The 18,454-nt window shown below is 38.4% G+C and overlaps 2 protein-coding genes across 4 annotated transcripts; one reads left to right on the top strand and one right to left on the bottom strand.

Moving 5' to 3' along the window:
* Positions 1 to 375: 375 nt before the first annotated feature.
* On the bottom strand, positions 376 to 1,887 carry txndc17 (thioredoxin domain containing 17). 2 transcript variants are annotated; one of them, XM_079824022.1, is made up of 4 exons: positions 1,608 to 1,887; positions 1,449 to 1,530; positions 1,149 to 1,224; positions 376 to 1,017 (listed from the first exon to the last, which is right to left on the bottom strand). In XM_079824022.1, the coding sequence occupies exons 1-4, from the start codon at positions 1,750 to 1,752 to the stop codon at positions 949 to 951; spliced, it is 372 nt and encodes a 123-aa protein (XP_079680148.1). In that variant the 5' UTR covers positions 1,753 to 1,887; the 3' UTR covers positions 376 to 948. The 2 variants fall into 2 exon arrangements, with proteins under 2 accessions (XP_079680148.1, XP_079680149.1); XM_079824023.1 differs by having other exon boundaries at positions 545 to 1,011.
* p2rx8 (purinergic receptor P2X, ligand-gated ion channel, 8) lies at positions 1,468 to 17,897 on the top strand. 2 transcript variants are annotated; one of them, XM_079824020.1, is made up of 13 exons: positions 1,468 to 1,662; positions 5,929 to 6,114; positions 6,314 to 6,458; positions 6,559 to 6,630; positions 9,962 to 10,037; positions 10,152 to 10,248; positions 11,671 to 11,754; positions 11,872 to 12,013; positions 15,107 to 15,222; positions 15,373 to 15,457; positions 15,541 to 15,606; positions 16,845 to 16,930; positions 17,100 to 17,897. In XM_079824020.1, the coding sequence occupies exons 2-13, from the start codon at positions 5,981 to 5,983 to the stop codon at positions 17,161 to 17,163; spliced, it is 1,167 nt and encodes a 388-aa protein (XP_079680146.1). In that variant the 5' UTR covers positions 1,468 to 1,662; positions 5,929 to 5,980; the 3' UTR covers positions 17,164 to 17,897. The 2 variants fall into 2 exon arrangements, with proteins under 2 accessions (XP_079680146.1, XP_079680147.1); XM_079824021.1 differs by lacking the exon at positions 1,468 to 1,662 and having other exon boundaries at positions 5,861 to 6,114.
* The last annotated feature ends 557 nt before the right edge of the window (positions 17,898 to 18,454 follow it).

Below are 18,454 nucleotides of genomic sequence, written 5' to 3' on the forward strand. Positions count from 1 at the left end.
CCCATTCAAGGTCATGTGGTCCTGTGAAGCCCATGACACGTGCACATGGTTAATTTTTATCTCAAAATTGTTCAAATATAAAAAAAATTGGAACCACTATAAAAGTGTTAATTTCTGTTGTCCTTTGGTGCAACATCCCTATGTTGCTGTCATACCATAGAACAACTTTTAGTAAAAAATTTCAAAAAACAGTGAAAGAATTGTTAGTGACCCCTTATATTTTCTCAAACATCAGACTTCAAACAACATATGAATTTTTTTCTTCAAAAGTGGTGGTTTTACAAAAAAAAAAAGCATGTTTACTGCATTTGTCAACTACCCATTTGCTTTGTACTATACCTCAGAAATGAATGACATTATTATTATTATTATTTTAGTTCACCTGTTTAATCAGATACATAAGATTGTGTTATGACACAATTCAGGTTTTTGTGCTGCAATATCCTGCCTTGTCAAACTTGAAATAACTTTAAACTTGGACGGCATTAAAACCCCACAATTACTCTCACAAAACTCCCTGAAAATGAAAATAAGAAATGAAGATGCATTTTTCACAACATTTTATTTTGTTCCGATTACACACAAACATCATCTTCTAGGTTAGGATTATAAGACGATTTTCATTATGCATGTTTACTGAAATTGTAACCGTTCTTCTGTCTTAACTTAAAGGTACTGTCAAAGTCCCTTTTTTTTTTTGAAAATCACTTGAAAGTAAATCTAAAATGTCGGATTATGCAAAGCTTCCTTGAATACAAACAGTTTTAATGTGCACAACGCTTTACAATCACCACAGCACAAACTCACAACATAATACCAGAGCCACGATTTGTTTGGCTTAACATTCCAGAGCAGGAGCATAGATTACAAATGACAAAACGAACAGTGGGAAAACCGTGCTAATCATATTTCAAATGTGGTTGTCATCCAGCATTATTCCACAGGACATTAATCCTCTGTGAACATCATTCGAACGAGGTCTGCTTTAAAACACTCATCTTCAACCAGCTTCTGGGGCTTAAAAAAGACAAAAACAAATTATACATGCTGCATACATTTATCATTTGTATAGTTAAAGTTTGTATGTATAGTACATTGGCAAGCAGCATACTAAAACAGTCACTGGTTAAAAAAACATTTGTCTTTACCGTCCCATAGCGCAGAAGTGTGGGTACTGCTGTCAGCTTCAGGATCTTCTTGAAGTCATTATTTGGGTCCTTCCAGCTAGCAAGAACAACAGTGTATGTAGTAAATGTAGGCCCAAACCAAATCTAAGCACTATGTTTTATTAGATTCAGCCTGTGCATTGTGCACCGCTGTCAAAGTGCATAGTCCAATTAACACAGATGTATGACAGCAAGTATACATAGGCAAAATAATGCAATTTCTGACAGAAACATGCATGACATATTCCCTTTTATATAACCAATCTAATTGGCAAAACTTACTAAGATCTCTCCCCTACTTGGCAGTAAATGAAGACAGTTCCCTCTGGCAGATGAGACAGCTCTCCTCTGACCACTGGCTCTGCTGCAGAGGTGGGGGAAAAAGACAGCTTTAGATGTGAATTTTCAAAACAGCACAGCTACTGCATAATGTTAATGTACCTGTCACACAGTCTGGACACCAGCTCTTGCCCTGGCCATCTTTATTTCCAGAGAAGTAAGCGAATACCTCTTTTCCTTTTCGTTCAGACACAGCATTACAAAATTCATCGTAGCCATGAACAGCAACTTCCTCGTATTTAGTCATGATTTATTTACTGTTATTTAGTGTGTAGCGGGAAATCAGCTGTTCAATGACAAAGTCCAGAAAGCTGACTGATCTGTGCATAAATTGAGCTGAGTGTGTAAAACTTACGATAACAGCGACAGTGTGTGAAGTATGAAGAAACGCGCTTTTGCTACAAATAAGAGTGGAATGTTTTAAAATAAAAGTCTGTCAAGCTCGATGAATTAAATAGCCTAGTAGCCTATATTTTCCAACACAGCTGATTATTTTCAGCACATTTATAATTGAAACACAATTTTAATTATTTATAAATTATTATATATTGTTTAGCCTACGTGAGAGTCTGGTTTGTATTTTACTCCAAATCCATTCACTTTCTTTAATTCATACCACTACAATAGTCTAGTTTCAGGCCTTTTAAAATTATATTTTTAATCCATTTAAAGTGAAATGTAAAACTTAAATGTAATTGTTATATTTAAATACGTAATACGTGAAAACAGCCATACATAGTTCTTTATATACACCGATCAGGCATAACATTATGACCTTCCTAATATTGTGTTGATCCCCTTTTGCGAAAAAACAGCCCTAACCATTCAAGGCATGGACTCCACTGGACCTAAATGTGTGCTGTGGTATCTGGCACCAAGATGTTAGCAGCAGATCCTTTAAGTCCTGTAAATTGCGAGGTGGGGCCTCCATGGATCGGAATGGTTTGTTCAGCACGTCCCACAGATGCTCGATTGGATTGAGATCTAGGGAATTCGGAGGCCAAGTCAACACCTCAAACTTGTTGTTGTGCTCCTAAACCATTCCTTAACCATTTTTTGCTTAGTGGCAGGGCGCATTATCCTGCTGAAAGAGGCCACAGCTACCAGGGAATACCGTTTCCATGAAAGGATGTACATGGTCTGGAACAATGCTTAGGTAGGTGGTACGTGTCAAAGTAACATCCACATGGATGGCAGGACCCAAGGTTTCCCAGCAGAACATTTCCCAAAGCACTGCCTCCGCCAGCTTGCCTTCTTCCTATAGTGCATCCTAGTGCCATGTGTTCCCCTGGTAAGCGACACACACACACCCGGCCATCCACGTGATGTAAAAGAAAACGTGATTCATCAGACGAGGCCATTTTCTTCCATTGCTCCGTGGTCCAGTTCTGAATCTGATGCTCATGTGCCCACTGTTGGCACTTTCGGCGGTGGACAGGGGTCAGCGTGGGCACCCTGACTGGTCCGTGGCTATGCAGCCCCATATGCAACAAACTGCGATGCACTGTGTATTCTGACACCTTTCAATCAGAACCAGCATTACAGTAGCTCCTCTGTTTGATCGGACCACATGGGCTCATTGAGCATGACCCTGTCTCCAGTTCACCACTGTTCCTTCCTTGGACCACTTTTGATAGATACTGACCACTGCAGACCGGGAACACCCCACAAGAGCTGCATTTTTGGAGATGCACTTTTTGTCACCATCACAATTTGGCCCTTGTTAAACTCACTCAAATCCTTACGCTTGCCCATTTCTCCTGATTCTAACGCATCAACTTTGAGGACAAAATGTTCACTTGCTGCCTAATATATCCCACCCACTAACAGGAGCCGTGATGAAGAGATAATCAGTGTATTTACTTCACCTGTCAGTGGTCATAATGTTATGCCTGATCTGTGTATGTACACAGTACCAGTCAAAAGTTTGGACACACCTTCTTATTCAATGGTTTATTTCTTTGTATATTAATACTGAAGACATTGAAATTATGACAGAACAAATATGGAATTATTATGTTTTATAATTTTCAATTCTTGAAAGTAACCAACTTTTGCTTTGATGGCAGCTTTGCACACTCTTAGCATTCTCTCATCAGATTGTCACCTGGAATGGCTTTCCAACTATCTTGAAGCAGTTCCCAGAGGTGTTGAGTACTTGTTGTTCGCTGCTTTTCCTTCACTCTCCGTTCCAACTCATCCCAAACCATCTCAATTGGTTTTAGATCAGGTGATTGTTGAGGCCAGGTCATCTGATGCAGCACTACATCACTCTCCTTCTTGGACAAATAGCTCTTACATAACCTAGAGGTGTGTTTGGGGTCATTGTCCTGTTGGAAAACAAATGATGGCCCCACTAAGTGCAAATCAGATGGCATGGCATGTCGCTGCAAAATGCTGTGGTAGACATGCTGGTTAATTGTGGCCTCAATTTTGTTTCAAGTCACCAACAGTGTCACCAGCATCTCCATGCTTCACAGTGGGAACCACACATTCAGGAACATTCACATTCACCCTCTCTACATCTAATAAAGCCATTGCAATTAGAACCAAACATCTAAAATTTGGACTCATTAGACCAAAGGACAATTTTCCACTGATCTAATGTTTATTGTTTCTTAGCCCAAGCAAGTCTTTTCTGCTTTTTGTTCTTCCAAAGTAATGGTTTATTTGCCGCAATTCGACCAGGAAGGCCTGACGCACAATTCCAGTCTCCTCTGAACAGTGGATGTTGAAATATGTCTGCCACTTGTACTCCGAGAAGCATTTATGTGGGCTGTAATCTGAGGTGCTGTAAATCAGCGGTTTCTAAGGCTGGAAATTCTAATTAATGTATCCTCTGAGGTCTTCCTTTCCCGGGATAATCCTTGTGAGAGCCAGCATTTGATTGTTTTGGCGACACATTCAAATTTCTTGAGATTTTTCAGATTGACGGACCTTCATTTCTGTCTTTTCTCTTTAATTAATTGAGTGTTTCATAATATGGATTTGTATAGTAGTAGCACTAATAGGGATATTGACTCTGTAACCACTCTTCCTCTGCAAAAGACAACTGATGGTCTAAAGCACATTAAGGCAGTGTCCCAGATGGCACCCTAAACCCTTGCGGTTTTCCTAGGAGTCCGCACTTCTATGACGTAACGCCGCTTTGACTATTGGGAAGAAGTCTGCTGCAGAGTTCACATAGGCCCTATCCCAAATGGCACCCTAAAATCTTGCGGCCTTCTTACGAGTCCGCACTTCCATGAGGTAATGCCGCTTTGACTGTTGGGAAAAAGTCTGCTGCATAGTTCACATAGGCCCTGTCCCAAATGGCACCCTAAACACTCGGGTTCTTCCTACTAGTCTGCACTTCCATGACGAAACGCTGCTTTGACTGTTGGGAAGAAGTCTGCTGCAGAGTTCACATCAGTGCGGTCTCTGCAAAAGTGTGCATCGAGGGCGCATATCGACCGCAAAGGGGGCGCTCGCAAGCACCCTTCTGAGACCTAAAATGACAAATGAGACACCCTACGGTCCCGTGGACTTAACGAACACACACACACACACACACACACACGCAGCAGGCATTGTAAGTCCACAAGACCGAAAGTGCATATGAAGTGTGCCATTTGGGACAGGGCCATCAGTGCAGGCTCGGCAAAAGTGTGCATCGAGGGCGCATATCGACCGCAAAGGGGGCGCTTTTTTTCCGAGATTTAAAATGATAAATGGGACACCCTTAAGTCTCGTGGACTTAACGGACACGCGGCAGCCGTTGTAAGTCCGCAAGACCGAAAGTGCACATGAAGTGTGACATTTGGGACAGGGCCTAAGAAAGCAAGAAATGTCACAAATGAACTCTTGACGAGGCACACCTGTGAATTGAAAACTAGGTGAGGTCTTGTGAATCTGATGCGAGAGTGCCATGAGTGTGCCAAGCTGTCATCAAAGCTTACTTTGGACAATCTAAAATATAAAACATATTCTGGGTTGTTTAACACTTTTTTTGGTTTACTACATAATTCCATACATGTTCTTTCATAGTTTGGATGTCTTCAGTATTAATGCACAATGTTGAAAATAATTAAATAAAGAAACAACGCAGAAGGAGATTGAAGAACATTGTGGAGTTGTCATTTATATATTTATATATATATATATTGTGCTGGAAATTACTCCATTCAGTTTTCACACAATATTAGTTGTTTTCATGCCGTTTGCATAATATTGCACAATTTCATGCTTTTCATCTTCAGAAAGATCTTTCCTCCTCCTCATATTCCTTGAGAACTGTGACTTGCTAATGTGGAACAACCTCTTTTTTTCAAGCCAAGTTTAATAGGTCTAATGAACATGGGTTTATACATGTAGGAGTAGATTATGGAGAACGTGACATGTAAATTGCAAAATGACGTGATGCACATTACAATGTGGTTCTAAGGATACAGGGCGTACGAGCAGCAGCACATCATCTTCCAACAGCAGGAGCAGGAATGGCTCGGTGGTGCAGTCAACATCCATTTAGTCTCTTGGAGTATACAACAATCAAATATGTGGTCACGAAGAATAAGAAAGTGGGACTCTTATACAGACTCTTTCAACTCATTGTCATGGGATATCTCATCGGGTAAGAGTTATAAATATTTAATTTAGTCTAACCCTATCAAAACCTTCGTTTTGCTTGAGGTAAAAACAAACAATTTATGTTATAATACCAGCAATAGTAAAAGATTTTCTCAATTTTGTCTCAATTCAACCATTTTTTCTTCTCTCTTGAGCTTTTACAGTTTCCATAGGCAAATATTAAACATGTTTCATCTCAACAGGTGGGTCTTTGTGACAAAGAAAGAATACCAGGCAAAAGATGACACTCTCGAGAGTTCTGTGGTAACTAAAGTTAAAGGAGTTGCACCTGTCAACACAACGGATTCAAAACTCTGGGGACCAGAGGACTATGTCATGCCAAAACAGGTCAGTCAAACACACTGTAGTCTGAAAAAGTTCTGATTAGTTCTGTGTCCCTCATATGATTGATTTGCTTAATTAATATTTTGGTTAATTTCGCTTCCAGGGTGAGGATTTTCTTTTTATAATAACCAATTACATCGAGACGGCAAACCAAAAAATGGGCAACTGTTCAGAGGTAAAACTCTTATTTTAACTGTCAATTTTCCCTTTCTTAGGTCAAAGTCTGTTCCCCCTATGTTTCCTCTTAGGTTAGGGGTTAGGATTAGACAATCCATGGAAACAAAGGAAACAGACTTTGACACAACACCTTCACCATCATCCCACATCTACACTTTTTTTCAACAACACTTTTAACACATCAGCTGTTCTCTCAAACACATCCAGGTTTCGTTTTGTTTTTTACAGTGACATATAGTGGTTTGCTATTTGGAGGATTAATACCAAGATAACATCAGTAGCTGAATACCAACGGATGGATATCAAACCTATATGTTCCATTCAGGCCATTACCAGTGTAAATGCACTTTGTATATTATTTTGAATGAACGGATGTACACCAATTATGGTTAGCAAAGCACTACAGTGCTTTTTGCTACTTCCCCATTATAAACCAGATTGGATTGATTTTATAGGCTTGCGGTGATTGGTTTTTATCTCAGGGTCCATTCACACATAAGTTTTTGCGTTTAATGGGAATTACGGGAATGGGAATTTTATACAGTTGCGTGTGCAGAGGTGGACAAAGTAATCAACTCCAATACCTGAGTGAAAGTATAGATACTACTGGTTAAATAATACGCCGTTAACAAGTTAAAATTGTAAAGACAGATTTTTGACCGCATCAAAATAAAAAAACGAACCAGAGGCGTTTTTTTTTAAAAATGATGCTTTTACGTCTGCCGTTTTGCGCATTGGTGTGCACACTCACATTGGCGCCCTTTGTTTAGTCACGTCAGCAATAAACGCGCGCGAAAATCGTCCCAGTGTGAACAGGCCTTAAGGCTGCAGTCGGCCACTTCCGCTCTATTTGCTACGTATATGGGGTAACGCAGTGCTGTTTTACATGGTTTAAATTCAGCAGCCATATCACCCTGTAGACCAAGACTGGTTTCCCACTGAAGCTAAGCAGGGCTGAGCCTGGTTAGTACCTGGATGGGAGACCAACTGGGAAAACTAGGTAGCTGCTGGTAGAGATGTTAGTGAGGCCAGCAGGGGGCGCTCACCCTGTGGTCTGTGTGGGTCCTAACACCCCAGTATAGTGATGGGGACACTATACTGTAACAACCACCATCCTTCGGATGAGACGTTAAACCGAGGTCCTGACTCTCTGTGGTCATTTAAAAATCCCAGGATGTCCTTCGATAAAGAGTAGGGGTGTAACCCCGGCATCCTCCTGGCCAAATTTGCCTGTTGGCCTCTGTCCATCATGGCCTCCTAATCATCCCCATATACAATTGGCTTCATCACTCTGTGATGAACTTCATCACTATATTTAAATAAAGTACTATTTGATACATTTTTAACAAGATGAGAAAACGGAGAGACTTTTTAATGCTTAATGTTATGTTGGTATTTAAAAGTTTTTGTTATGTTAGTGTAGGGGTCTCCAAGCTCGGTCCTGGAGGGCCACTGTCCTGCAGAGTTTAGTTCCAGCCCCAAATAAACACACCTGAACCAGCTAATCAGTGTCTAGGCCCAAGTAAGACACTGATTAGCTGGTTCAGGTGTTTTAACTGGGGTTGGAGCTAAACTCTGCAGGACAGTGGCCCTCCAGGACCGAGTTTGGAGACCCCTGGTGTAGAGCATGTGCTTGGGGTGAGGGCCTGGTAATAACAATTAAAGTTAATTGAATAATAAAAAAAAAACTACTTTGGGCATGCCATGGATGTAACAAAACCATCTTCTGGCTAGCCGATAAGATCTTGTGAAAGGTTTTGTAAATGTTGTAAAAATAGTATTTCACTATATAAAAATAATCAATTAAACTGGGTTACTTGTTTTGTTTTTTTATATTAATTTTAGAATAATTGAATTTAATTGTTTTGGACAAATTTAAGAACGTTAACCTGATTTCACTAAATGGCATTGAATGAACCTTATGTCAAAACTTAAGTTTACTGAAATAAACAATAATTAAATTCAACATAACCCAATTACGTTGAACCTGTTGACATAAAAAAATTAAGTAAATCCAACGTATCATTTTTTTGAGTATAGATAAGGTTCTCGACCATGATGTTAGTTAGCATGCAAAAACATAGTTGGGCTAATAATGTTAAGTCCTTTCAGAAATATGTTTTAGCATAATCTTGTCAAATAAACACACTGTAGACACCTTTTTTTTTCTAGTATGTTTTCGACTTTGAAAAGAGATTTGTAGCAACTGATTCTACCATCAACTGATCAGTGTTCAGAAAATGTTCTGAACTTCACGTGACCCTACAAAAGTGATGCAAAACAATCCCGTTTTAGAGAAGAAAAATAAATATTTCATAGCCATTTTCAAGTTATAAATCATTTTCATTCATATAACTGGTGTGAGAGCGCAACGACGCTGTGAACGTGTTGGCATAGCAACGTGATACTGTCTGTGTGTCCTACGAAGGACGTCTCGTTTAATTCTGATTAAGCACACTCCGTATACCGCATCCTTCACAGGATGTGTCCTACGGAAGACAAAGCCTTCAAAATTAAATTAAATGAGACACAGCTAATGTTGTCCGAGGCAACTCTTTTCCAGTGCCATGGTGCTGTTATTAGATCAGCATGCGTTTGACTGAACCCACAAACTGACTGTCATTTTTTACCAGTTTAAGTGAATCTAATTTGATTCAGCATCTTTATGCCACCACAAGTTTCTTATGATGTAACAGTAAGACTAACATTTTATTCAGTGCATTTATTCTGCGAGATGGCAAATGTGATGGTCATTTGGTCCTTGAGTAACAGGGAGTGTCATTTGAGCACATGATCCAAAGACTCACTCATAAGGTCAGTCACTTGTCGCCACCTACTGGCTTAAATAAGCAACCTGCAGAAAGAGGCACAGAAAATCCCCACCATTTATGCTGCCTTCATGTGCTATATTGGGATTATTGTAAATACTAGTTTCCTAGCCAAAAAATTGGACATGAACACCCTCTCAGGTCAAAATTTGAATGCGATGAGCTCGTAATCACGACTTTAGAAGTGGCAAGTAGGAAATTTCCAATAACCAGTCAAGGCAGCATTATGGTGATGATACACAGGGCAACTTTTTGAGCAATGTTGCCGTCAACGGGCAACCAGGTGAGAGACAGGATCCATGCCTGATCTTAAGTATCCAGATAGAAACTTGATGCCCGTTCTCAATGGGAAAGTGCCCATAGCAACATCGCTCTGCTACATTGCTCAAAAAGTTGCCCCGTGAATCATCACCTTAGATAAGTTCCTCACAAAATAAGTTCATATATGTTCAGTAGGTTTATATATTTATTGCTAACAGTAGGCTATACGTCTTCTTTTAGAACCCCTCATTACCAGATGCCAAGTGCACTAAGGATGAAGATTGCAGAGAGGGAGAGCCTGTTAGGGCTGGAAACGGTATTGTCACAAAGTCTGAAGCTAAACGTTGATTTAACATGCTAGCATAATAAAGCCACGCTGCAAAAATATTTATTAAAATATGTCATACTAAAATATGTTAATTCTCCCTAGGAATTAAGACTGGCCTTTGTTTGAAAACAGACGGGAATTCTAGTGGCACTTGTGAAATAAACGGCTGGTGTCCCACTGAAAAGCCCCAGGAGCCGGAGTAAGAACATTTTCTCTCACGGATGGAAACCTTTTCTACCTCAAAGTATCCACCTTCTTTTTAACGTAAGAACGTTTGTAAATTGAATGTGTCTGGCTTCCGGTGTCATCCTGCTTTACGTTGCAAATTGGTAGGCCTATTTCTTATTATTAATGTATTTATGTACACACAGTTTCAGCCAATCTTATGTTAATCTTGAGTACCTACAGAGTAATATATCTCAATAATCTCAACAATATCTCAACAATATCTCAACAATATCTTTATATCTCAAAAAAGTATTTAGTTTTTTTAGATCTATAAAAGACTAAGCTGTACCGACTCTTTCCGAAAACAGCCGAACTCGTGGAGGAGTGCAGTGGGTGGAGCTAAAGAGACACACACACACACACACACACACATACAAATTTATGACAAACACACTCACACACAATAAATCCGTGACATATCCTTCCTGGATAACTTTCTATTCACTATACGTTCGTGTTGTTTACATTATATGCACGCCGATTGCCAACAAAACACAGACATTAGATGCGTTTTTCGACTTTTGACCGGGAACAAACACACTTGCAGAACTCTGTTGCTCTCCGAAAAAAACATACCACATCCAATGTTTGCAGTGTGCTATTTTTAGCGTCATCTAGCGGTGAGGTTGTGAATTGCATCCCCCCCTTCCTTTCGGAGCACATAGAAAAGCTATGGTGGCGGACACAGCACAAAAATTTTGTCGTCGGAGAGAGCAGATAGTAGCTAGCGCTCTGTAGAGAAGTTTGTCCGTTTAAGGCTACTGTAGAAACATGGCGGTGCAAAATGGCGATTTCACTGTAGGGGGACCCGCAGTGTATGGAGATGGTGACATTATGTAAGGTCTTTATACTCTACTGAAAACATAGTTATGTATATTATATTGCATTTCTGTCAATAGATCCTCCTAATTACTACACACTGAACCTTTAACGCTGGGTTATTTGGGAAGCAAGGTAACAAGGTTATCTTTCCCTCACGCTCTCGCACGCGCTGTTCCTGGAGAAGTGCCCATGCAAGGAATTCCGCCCATTTTGATGAAATACATGGCCATATTCGAAAGAAAAAGAAAAAAAAAACTTTCTGAAACTTGTTCGAATCCGGAAGGAGTGTATTTGGCACAGAAATACCTATTTTTTTAGTCAAAATGCATGAAATAGCATTAGACCCCCCTTTAACACACTGATTTGTAGAGCAAATAGTTTTATCGTTTACTGCACTTTGTTCTAGTTATTTACAACAGCAAATGAACTGGAAGTCCTGCACATTCACAGAAAATAAAATAGCTTATTTTCACGTTGCAAAATAAGGTGGATAAACTTTTTGAAAAAAGTCATTGTAAGATAAAATAAAAAATAGTCACATTGATATGCTCATGTCATAAAATTATTTTAGCACAGCCACTGTGGTGAGACAAGCTGAAAACTTTACCTTGTACATAAGGAACTTCATCAGATTTTCCAAGTTTGACTTCTCAAAGTAAGACATTCACTCTGATGCATTCATTAATGTGTACAAACCCAGCACAAAACAATTTACTGAATAAAACTATTACCATATTCTATTATTTAAAATGTTGTTGTTTTTTCTTCTCAGATTTAATGTCTTAACCAACAGAAGCAAGTTATATTTAAAAACCTGCTTGTATGATGAAATTGCTGCACCGTACTGTCCTATATTTCGGCTGGGAGATATTGTGAACAAATCTGGACGCAGCTTTCAAGAAACGGCTGTACAGGTGAGAATACTGAAAGTGGGTTTAATGTGTGGCGGATTTACAAAATTGCATTTATTAGTCGGGGTGTGACCGAGATCTCGCGATATTAAAACGTGACGATATTTCTCGTTGAGTTGAAAAGATGTCTCGTGATATCAGAATGGCTGAGTTGAGTTTGTGGCAAAAAGAGTGCTTTTGCAGTGCTTGTATACTGTTCTATGTTTTACTGCATATGATGTTGATATGATATGAATTCAAACTCAGAAAGTAGAACTGAAGTGACATTCATTAAAAGATGATGGACTTTCACTATTCCTCGATTAAATTCAAGGAACCGGAAGTGGCGCATTCCACATAAGAGAATACATGGGCCGCATTATTAGTAGTTTTCTAATGCTGCATGGTATATAAAAACAAAATCATAATATAGCATAGGACAGCACTATTTTTTATTTACATACACTAACGCAGGAGATTGAGGAGAATACATCGTTAAATATGTTTACCGCAATTTCAAAATAAGTGTTAAATGTTCTTATTCAAGAAATTACAGTGGCTGTAGCATTTCTATCGTAAAGAAGTGGCCAAATATTATAGATAAATGGACATTACTTAAATGTTGTTTGGCCAATATTAAACAATTTCATCTGCTGTAAAGTGTAAAAACAATCGCCAGGTCGTTGGTGCCCTCTGTAGGCATTTGTTATAATAGCTACATAATGTAGGCTACATAAGTTGATTGTTTATAATATTATGTATATATATATATATGTATTTTAACAGTGTTGTTCAACAAAACCATAAAATTACTTGATTTTTATACTTTATTTGTATAAAAACCTGGTCACCTGGTTGTCTTAAAATTTTTAGTTCAATGAAATAATTTTTTTTAGTTAATACAATGAAGGAAATTGGTTTAAAAAATAGCAACATAGAAAAATATTATTGTATCTGAACCACAAAAATTAAGGTAACCACATAAATTAAGGTAACTAACTTTTTTTTATTTACAGTGTAGGTCTACACTCAATAATTGTTTTGTCTCTTGTTCAGTTTGATTGATTTTTTTTAGGATTTTGTCACAACTTAATTTAATTGTGTTGAATCAACCTAATATATTTAAAATGGATGTTTACTTATGGTTAAAACTACATTCATAATTTTTTGTTGATATAACTAACTGGGCAGTGGATTTGTAGCTCTAATGGTGCGTTCACACCGGACGCGAATTAAGCGCTTCGCTCAAGTGATTTACATGTTAAGTCAATGCAAAGACGCGAATAGACATTCTGCGGCGTGATTCGTGTAAATGAGGCGGCGCGAATGATGCGATTCGCGTGAATGACACGGTGCGAATTGAGCATTTAAAAATCTGAACTTTGGCAGATATTCGCGCCGTGTTAACCAATCAAGAGCTTGCTCTAGTAGTGACAACAATGAGGAGAAAATCTGGTTTATATTAATATCTGGTTCAGAAAAGTGTGCATACGATTATCACTGTGATAACGTTAAATGACATGAAACAAAACCCAGTCTCTTTTTGTTAAATGCAAGTTTATGTATGATCAATATAATACAAAAGTATAAGTAAAAGGTATAAGAAGATATACATGAAATAAAGCAAACAATTCAGTCAAACATTCAAATCAGTGCTAGTCAGCTACAACGGTAACGTAAAGTTAAATAGCCTAAAAATAAAAAAGTAATGAAACTTCACTTTGCCCTCAGCCTAAACGATTTGCCAGGGAGCAAATTATAGATCCATGAAACCAAAGATCGCCCGTCACATATACACAAGACGAATTATAGCTCGAGACACCACAGAGACATCAGAGCCAGAGGCAAATGTCTGAAGGACTAGCCGAGGAAAGGCTGCTCTCGCCGGGGTTAACGAGGGTGGAGCGCCGCTGATCGCCTGGATCTCACAACTCCGAAAATGTTCAAATAGGCATTCTTTTTATATATAGATTTGAGCTTTAAACAACTACATTATCGCCTGAAAAAGTCTTAAAACTATGTTTTGTCACACATTAACAGTAATATTTTAACAAAAAGGATGTGTAAACACAACCCATGTCAGCCATTTCTCAACGAGACGAACTGCCTGGCAGAAGCCCCTCCCATGACGCAAATTCGCATCTGTTGTGAAGTGAATGTCACGAGCGAATTAAGTGATTTTCACGCGCGAATGAAGCGAGTAAACTCAAAATGTTCAAGCGTCCAACTTCGCGCAAATAGCACGGTTTATTCACGTCCGGTGTGAACGCACCATAAGCATCCTTTATAGGGACTGCATTAAGAGAGTAAATTTTGGGATTAAAGTGTTATTTTGTGTGTATTTCAGTAAAGGGAAAGATGTTGTTAGTTTATGCTAGAGTTTAATGTTCAGTTATGTTGGACATTTAGAGGAGTTTATGTAATGTTTTTGAATTTTGCGATTACCATTATGCAGTGGCGCCTTTAGGCTTTGGGCACTCAATGATGAGTGACACCACTCTTCGTATTTGTTCATTATATACATTGTGTAAAACGATAAATTAAACTGTTTATTATTGATTTTCTAATGAAATGTTTTAATTTAAGTTTAGCAAGCATAAAAAGTCATTTTTGTAAATGTATCAATTTCATTTAAACAGTATTTGATCAAATTGAGTTGGACTCAATTACATTGGCCCAAATTGAGTTGGACCAACTCAATTACATTTCATTGCATGAATTTGTTTTTTATGAGTTGGGGCTACATATTTATTGGATGAAAATCCTGCCCTCAATTAAATTGAGTTTGTCCAATTAGTTATTTACTCAATTAATGGTCAAAATAACGGAACAATTACTCAATTACCAAAATAATCATTAGTGACAGCCCTAGTAAAATGCACCTGCATTGTTTTTTATTTGACTTTCAGTCGAATAATAGACTATTTTTCCATTCATATTTTGTCATTGAAGATTTCTTTAATATAGACAATAAAAATATTGTCTCATCTCATTCTCATGAGCCCGATATCATGTATCGTTTTGTCTTGTGAGCTGAGTGTATCGTCACACCCCTATTTATTAGACATTATGTGGTTATTATGCTGAATCTAATATTTTCATATAATGCATTGCCAGGGTGGTTCATTTGCGATTCTGATTGAGTGGTCCTGTGACCTTGATAAAGGAGACTCGAATTGCAATCCTCGCTACAGCTTTCTGTCTCTGGGCCGCAAAGTCGGATATAACATGAGGTACACTTATGAAGTCCAAGGCATTATGAGTGCTCTTTTTTTCTAAGAGCTTTGCTGTATGTTTCCTGTGAAAGTAAATGATTGATGAATAAATGTAAATGAATAAAAAGTAGTTGTTATGCTCAAGATTTCCAATAACTGTCTTCTCAGATTTGCTCACTATACTGAAGGACAGAAGCAAAGAACTCTTTTCAAAGCGTATGGAATTCATTTAGACATCATGGTGTTTGGAACGGTATGTGACTCAATGACAGCAATGCACAAGTGCTGTGTATATATATTTGTATATGTAATATTCTTTTTATGAGTCTTTTCCAGGCAAGAAAGTTTAGTATTATTCATACCATCATCAATATAGCATCAGTTCTTACTTTAATGACAGCTGTAAGTAAATATTCAGATCACTATTCATTTTTTGTAATAACATTATAACTTGGTATTTGCCTTTAGCTACACAATGCCATTGTGAAACACCGATCAGGCATGATATCATGACCACTGACAGGTGAAGTGAATACACTGATTATCTCTTCATCACGGCATCGGTTAGTGGGTGGGATATATTAGGCAGCAAGTGAACATTTTGTCCTCAAAGTTGATGTGTTAGAAGCCAGAAAAATAGGCAAGCGTAAGGATTTGAGCGAGTTTGACAAGGGCCAAATTGTGATGGCTAGACGACTGGATCAGAGCATCTCCAAAACTGCAGCTCTTTTGGGGTGTTCCCAGTCCGCAGTGGTCAGTATCTATCAAAAGTGGTCCAAGGAAGGAACAGTGGTGAACTGGAGACAGGGTCATGGGCGGCCAAGGCTCATTGATGCATGTGGTGAGCGAAGGCTGGCCCGTGTGGTCCGATCAAACAGACGAGCTACTGTAGCTCAAATTACTCAAGAAGTAAATGCTGGTTCTGATAGAAAGGTGTCAGAATACACAGTGCATCGCAGTTTGTTGCGTATTAGGCTGCATAGCCGCAGACCAGTCAGGGTGCACCAGGCAGTGTGATGCTGTGGGCAATGTTCTGCTGGGAAACCTTGTGTCCTGCCATCCATGTGGATGTTACTTTTACACGTACCACCTACCTAAGCATTGTTGCAGACTATGTACACCCTTTCATGGAAACGGTATTCCCTGGTGTCTGTGGCCTCTTTCAGCAGGATAATGCGCCCTGCCACAAAGCAAAAATGGTTCAGGAATGGTTTGAGGAGCACAACAACGAGTTTGAGGTGTTGACTTGGCCTCCAAATTCCCCAGGTCTCAATCCAATCGAGCATCTGTGGGATGTGCTGAACAAACAAGTCTGATCCATGGAGGCCCCACCTCGCAACTTACAGGACTTAAATGATCTGCTGCTAACATCTTGGTGCCAGATACCAAAGCACACCTTCAGGAGTCTAGTTTAGTCCATGCCTCGACGGGTCAGGGCTGTTTTGGCAGCAAAAGTGCGACCAACACAAAATTAGGTGGCCATAATGTTATGCCTGATAGGTGTATATAACTCAGAAGCTGAGACGCTATTTTAAATGAGCATCAATAATTTACAAGACCAAAATTCCAAGTCATAATGTTGTTGTCGTACATCATCCATTTGTAAAGAAACGTCTGCTAACAAGATTGTTTTTCTCCAGGGTTCTGTCTTGTGCGACTTCATACTACTGTGCACGATGAAGAAGAGGAGAGTTTACAGAGACTCAAAGTTTGAGAGAATGATGAAGTATGTAACATAAGCATGTTTGCTAGAAATACCACTGATGTGCGGTCTACTTTGATTTAAGCAAAATATAATTTGAGTAACGCATTATTCTCTTATTCTTTAATGTCAAATGTCATTAAATATATGTAACTGCAAGCACTGATCATCTTTATTTCATATTTTCTTATAGGAATGACAAAGTAAGTCCAGGACAAAAGATGCCAGAGGGTCTGAAGAGAAAGTTCAGTTTATGAAATGTGCAATAATAACAATGCTTGTAGTGTGAAATATGAGGAAAGCGGTTTATACATCAACAAAAACATTTTAAAATGTCTTCATCTCATTCTGAGGCAGACATTATAGCTGGAGTCTGGATGTTATTCATATAATATATTGTATTATGTATAAATACAACGACATATTCAGATTTATGATTGTGTTGGACTTATGTTGCACCTGTAGAAACTTGATCCATGTTTATGAATCGGCTGGAATTTTTAAATGTCTTGTTTTTCATTCACCTCCATAACTCTTAATATCCATGAGATATAAGTCTGCCATGTATTGTAAATGAGGGAACTGCTGGTCCTTCGCCACTTATTTTACACTAATGCTTAGTCTAGCAGCATCGAGTAATCAGCATATCTGAGATGACTCAATACATGTATTGCATTACTTCAATTATATTTATAATGGTGTTTTATTATGATTACAGTCATTAAACTAATTTAATGGATTAATCATATTTGACTAATCTTTCTCATATTTCTTTTAAGTTTTTTAATCATAGTTTTTTTTTTATCCTAGTGGCCATTATACTTTTAGAGAAATTAAAATTTTCTACTACAATGAATCTGTTGCTGTATGATTTACTGTATGATTAATTAATCTTAACTAGTAGTATTGTACTAACTATTACTGTCACATTCATTTTTTAAGTATGCATACAGTGCCCTACTAATATTGGCAATAAATCTGCATTGTTCATGCTTTTGATCTTTATTTTTTTTTTAAATCACGAAATTCTAACCTTTCATTGAAGTAAAATAATTGAAAATCTCAAGAAAGAAATGTTTTTCTCTAGTTCATGTTGGCCACAATTATTGGCACACAATTATTGGAACGTCTTTTCCCCAAGATAACAGCTCTCAGTCTTCTATAATGCCTGATGAGTTTGGAGAACACAAGAGATCAGAGACCATTCCTTCATACAGAATCTCTCAGATCCTTCAGATTCCCAGCTCCATTTTGGTGCTTCTTCTCTTCAGTTCAGCCCACTCAGGTTTATATTGGGTTCCGGCCAGGGGATTGGGACGGCCATGGCAGAAGCTTCAACCACAACTTGTGGTGATGTAGGTGCAATTTGATAATTTTTTTTGTCTTTCTGACCCCAAGACTTATGCCTGGCTCACACTACAGGAGTTTTAAAATCCTATCCGATTGTAAAATCTGGTTGCAGCACACACTTCAGGAGAATCTTTGCAGATTTTCTTCCCTCAAATCTTAAACATGCTCACACTACAAGATTTGAAATTTGTGAAGCAT

Source organism: Gobio gobio, assembly GCF_949357685.1.
Source record: "Gobio gobio genome assembly, chromosome: 8".
NCBI lineage: Eukaryota > Metazoa > Chordata > Actinopteri > Cypriniformes > Gobionidae > Gobio > Gobio gobio.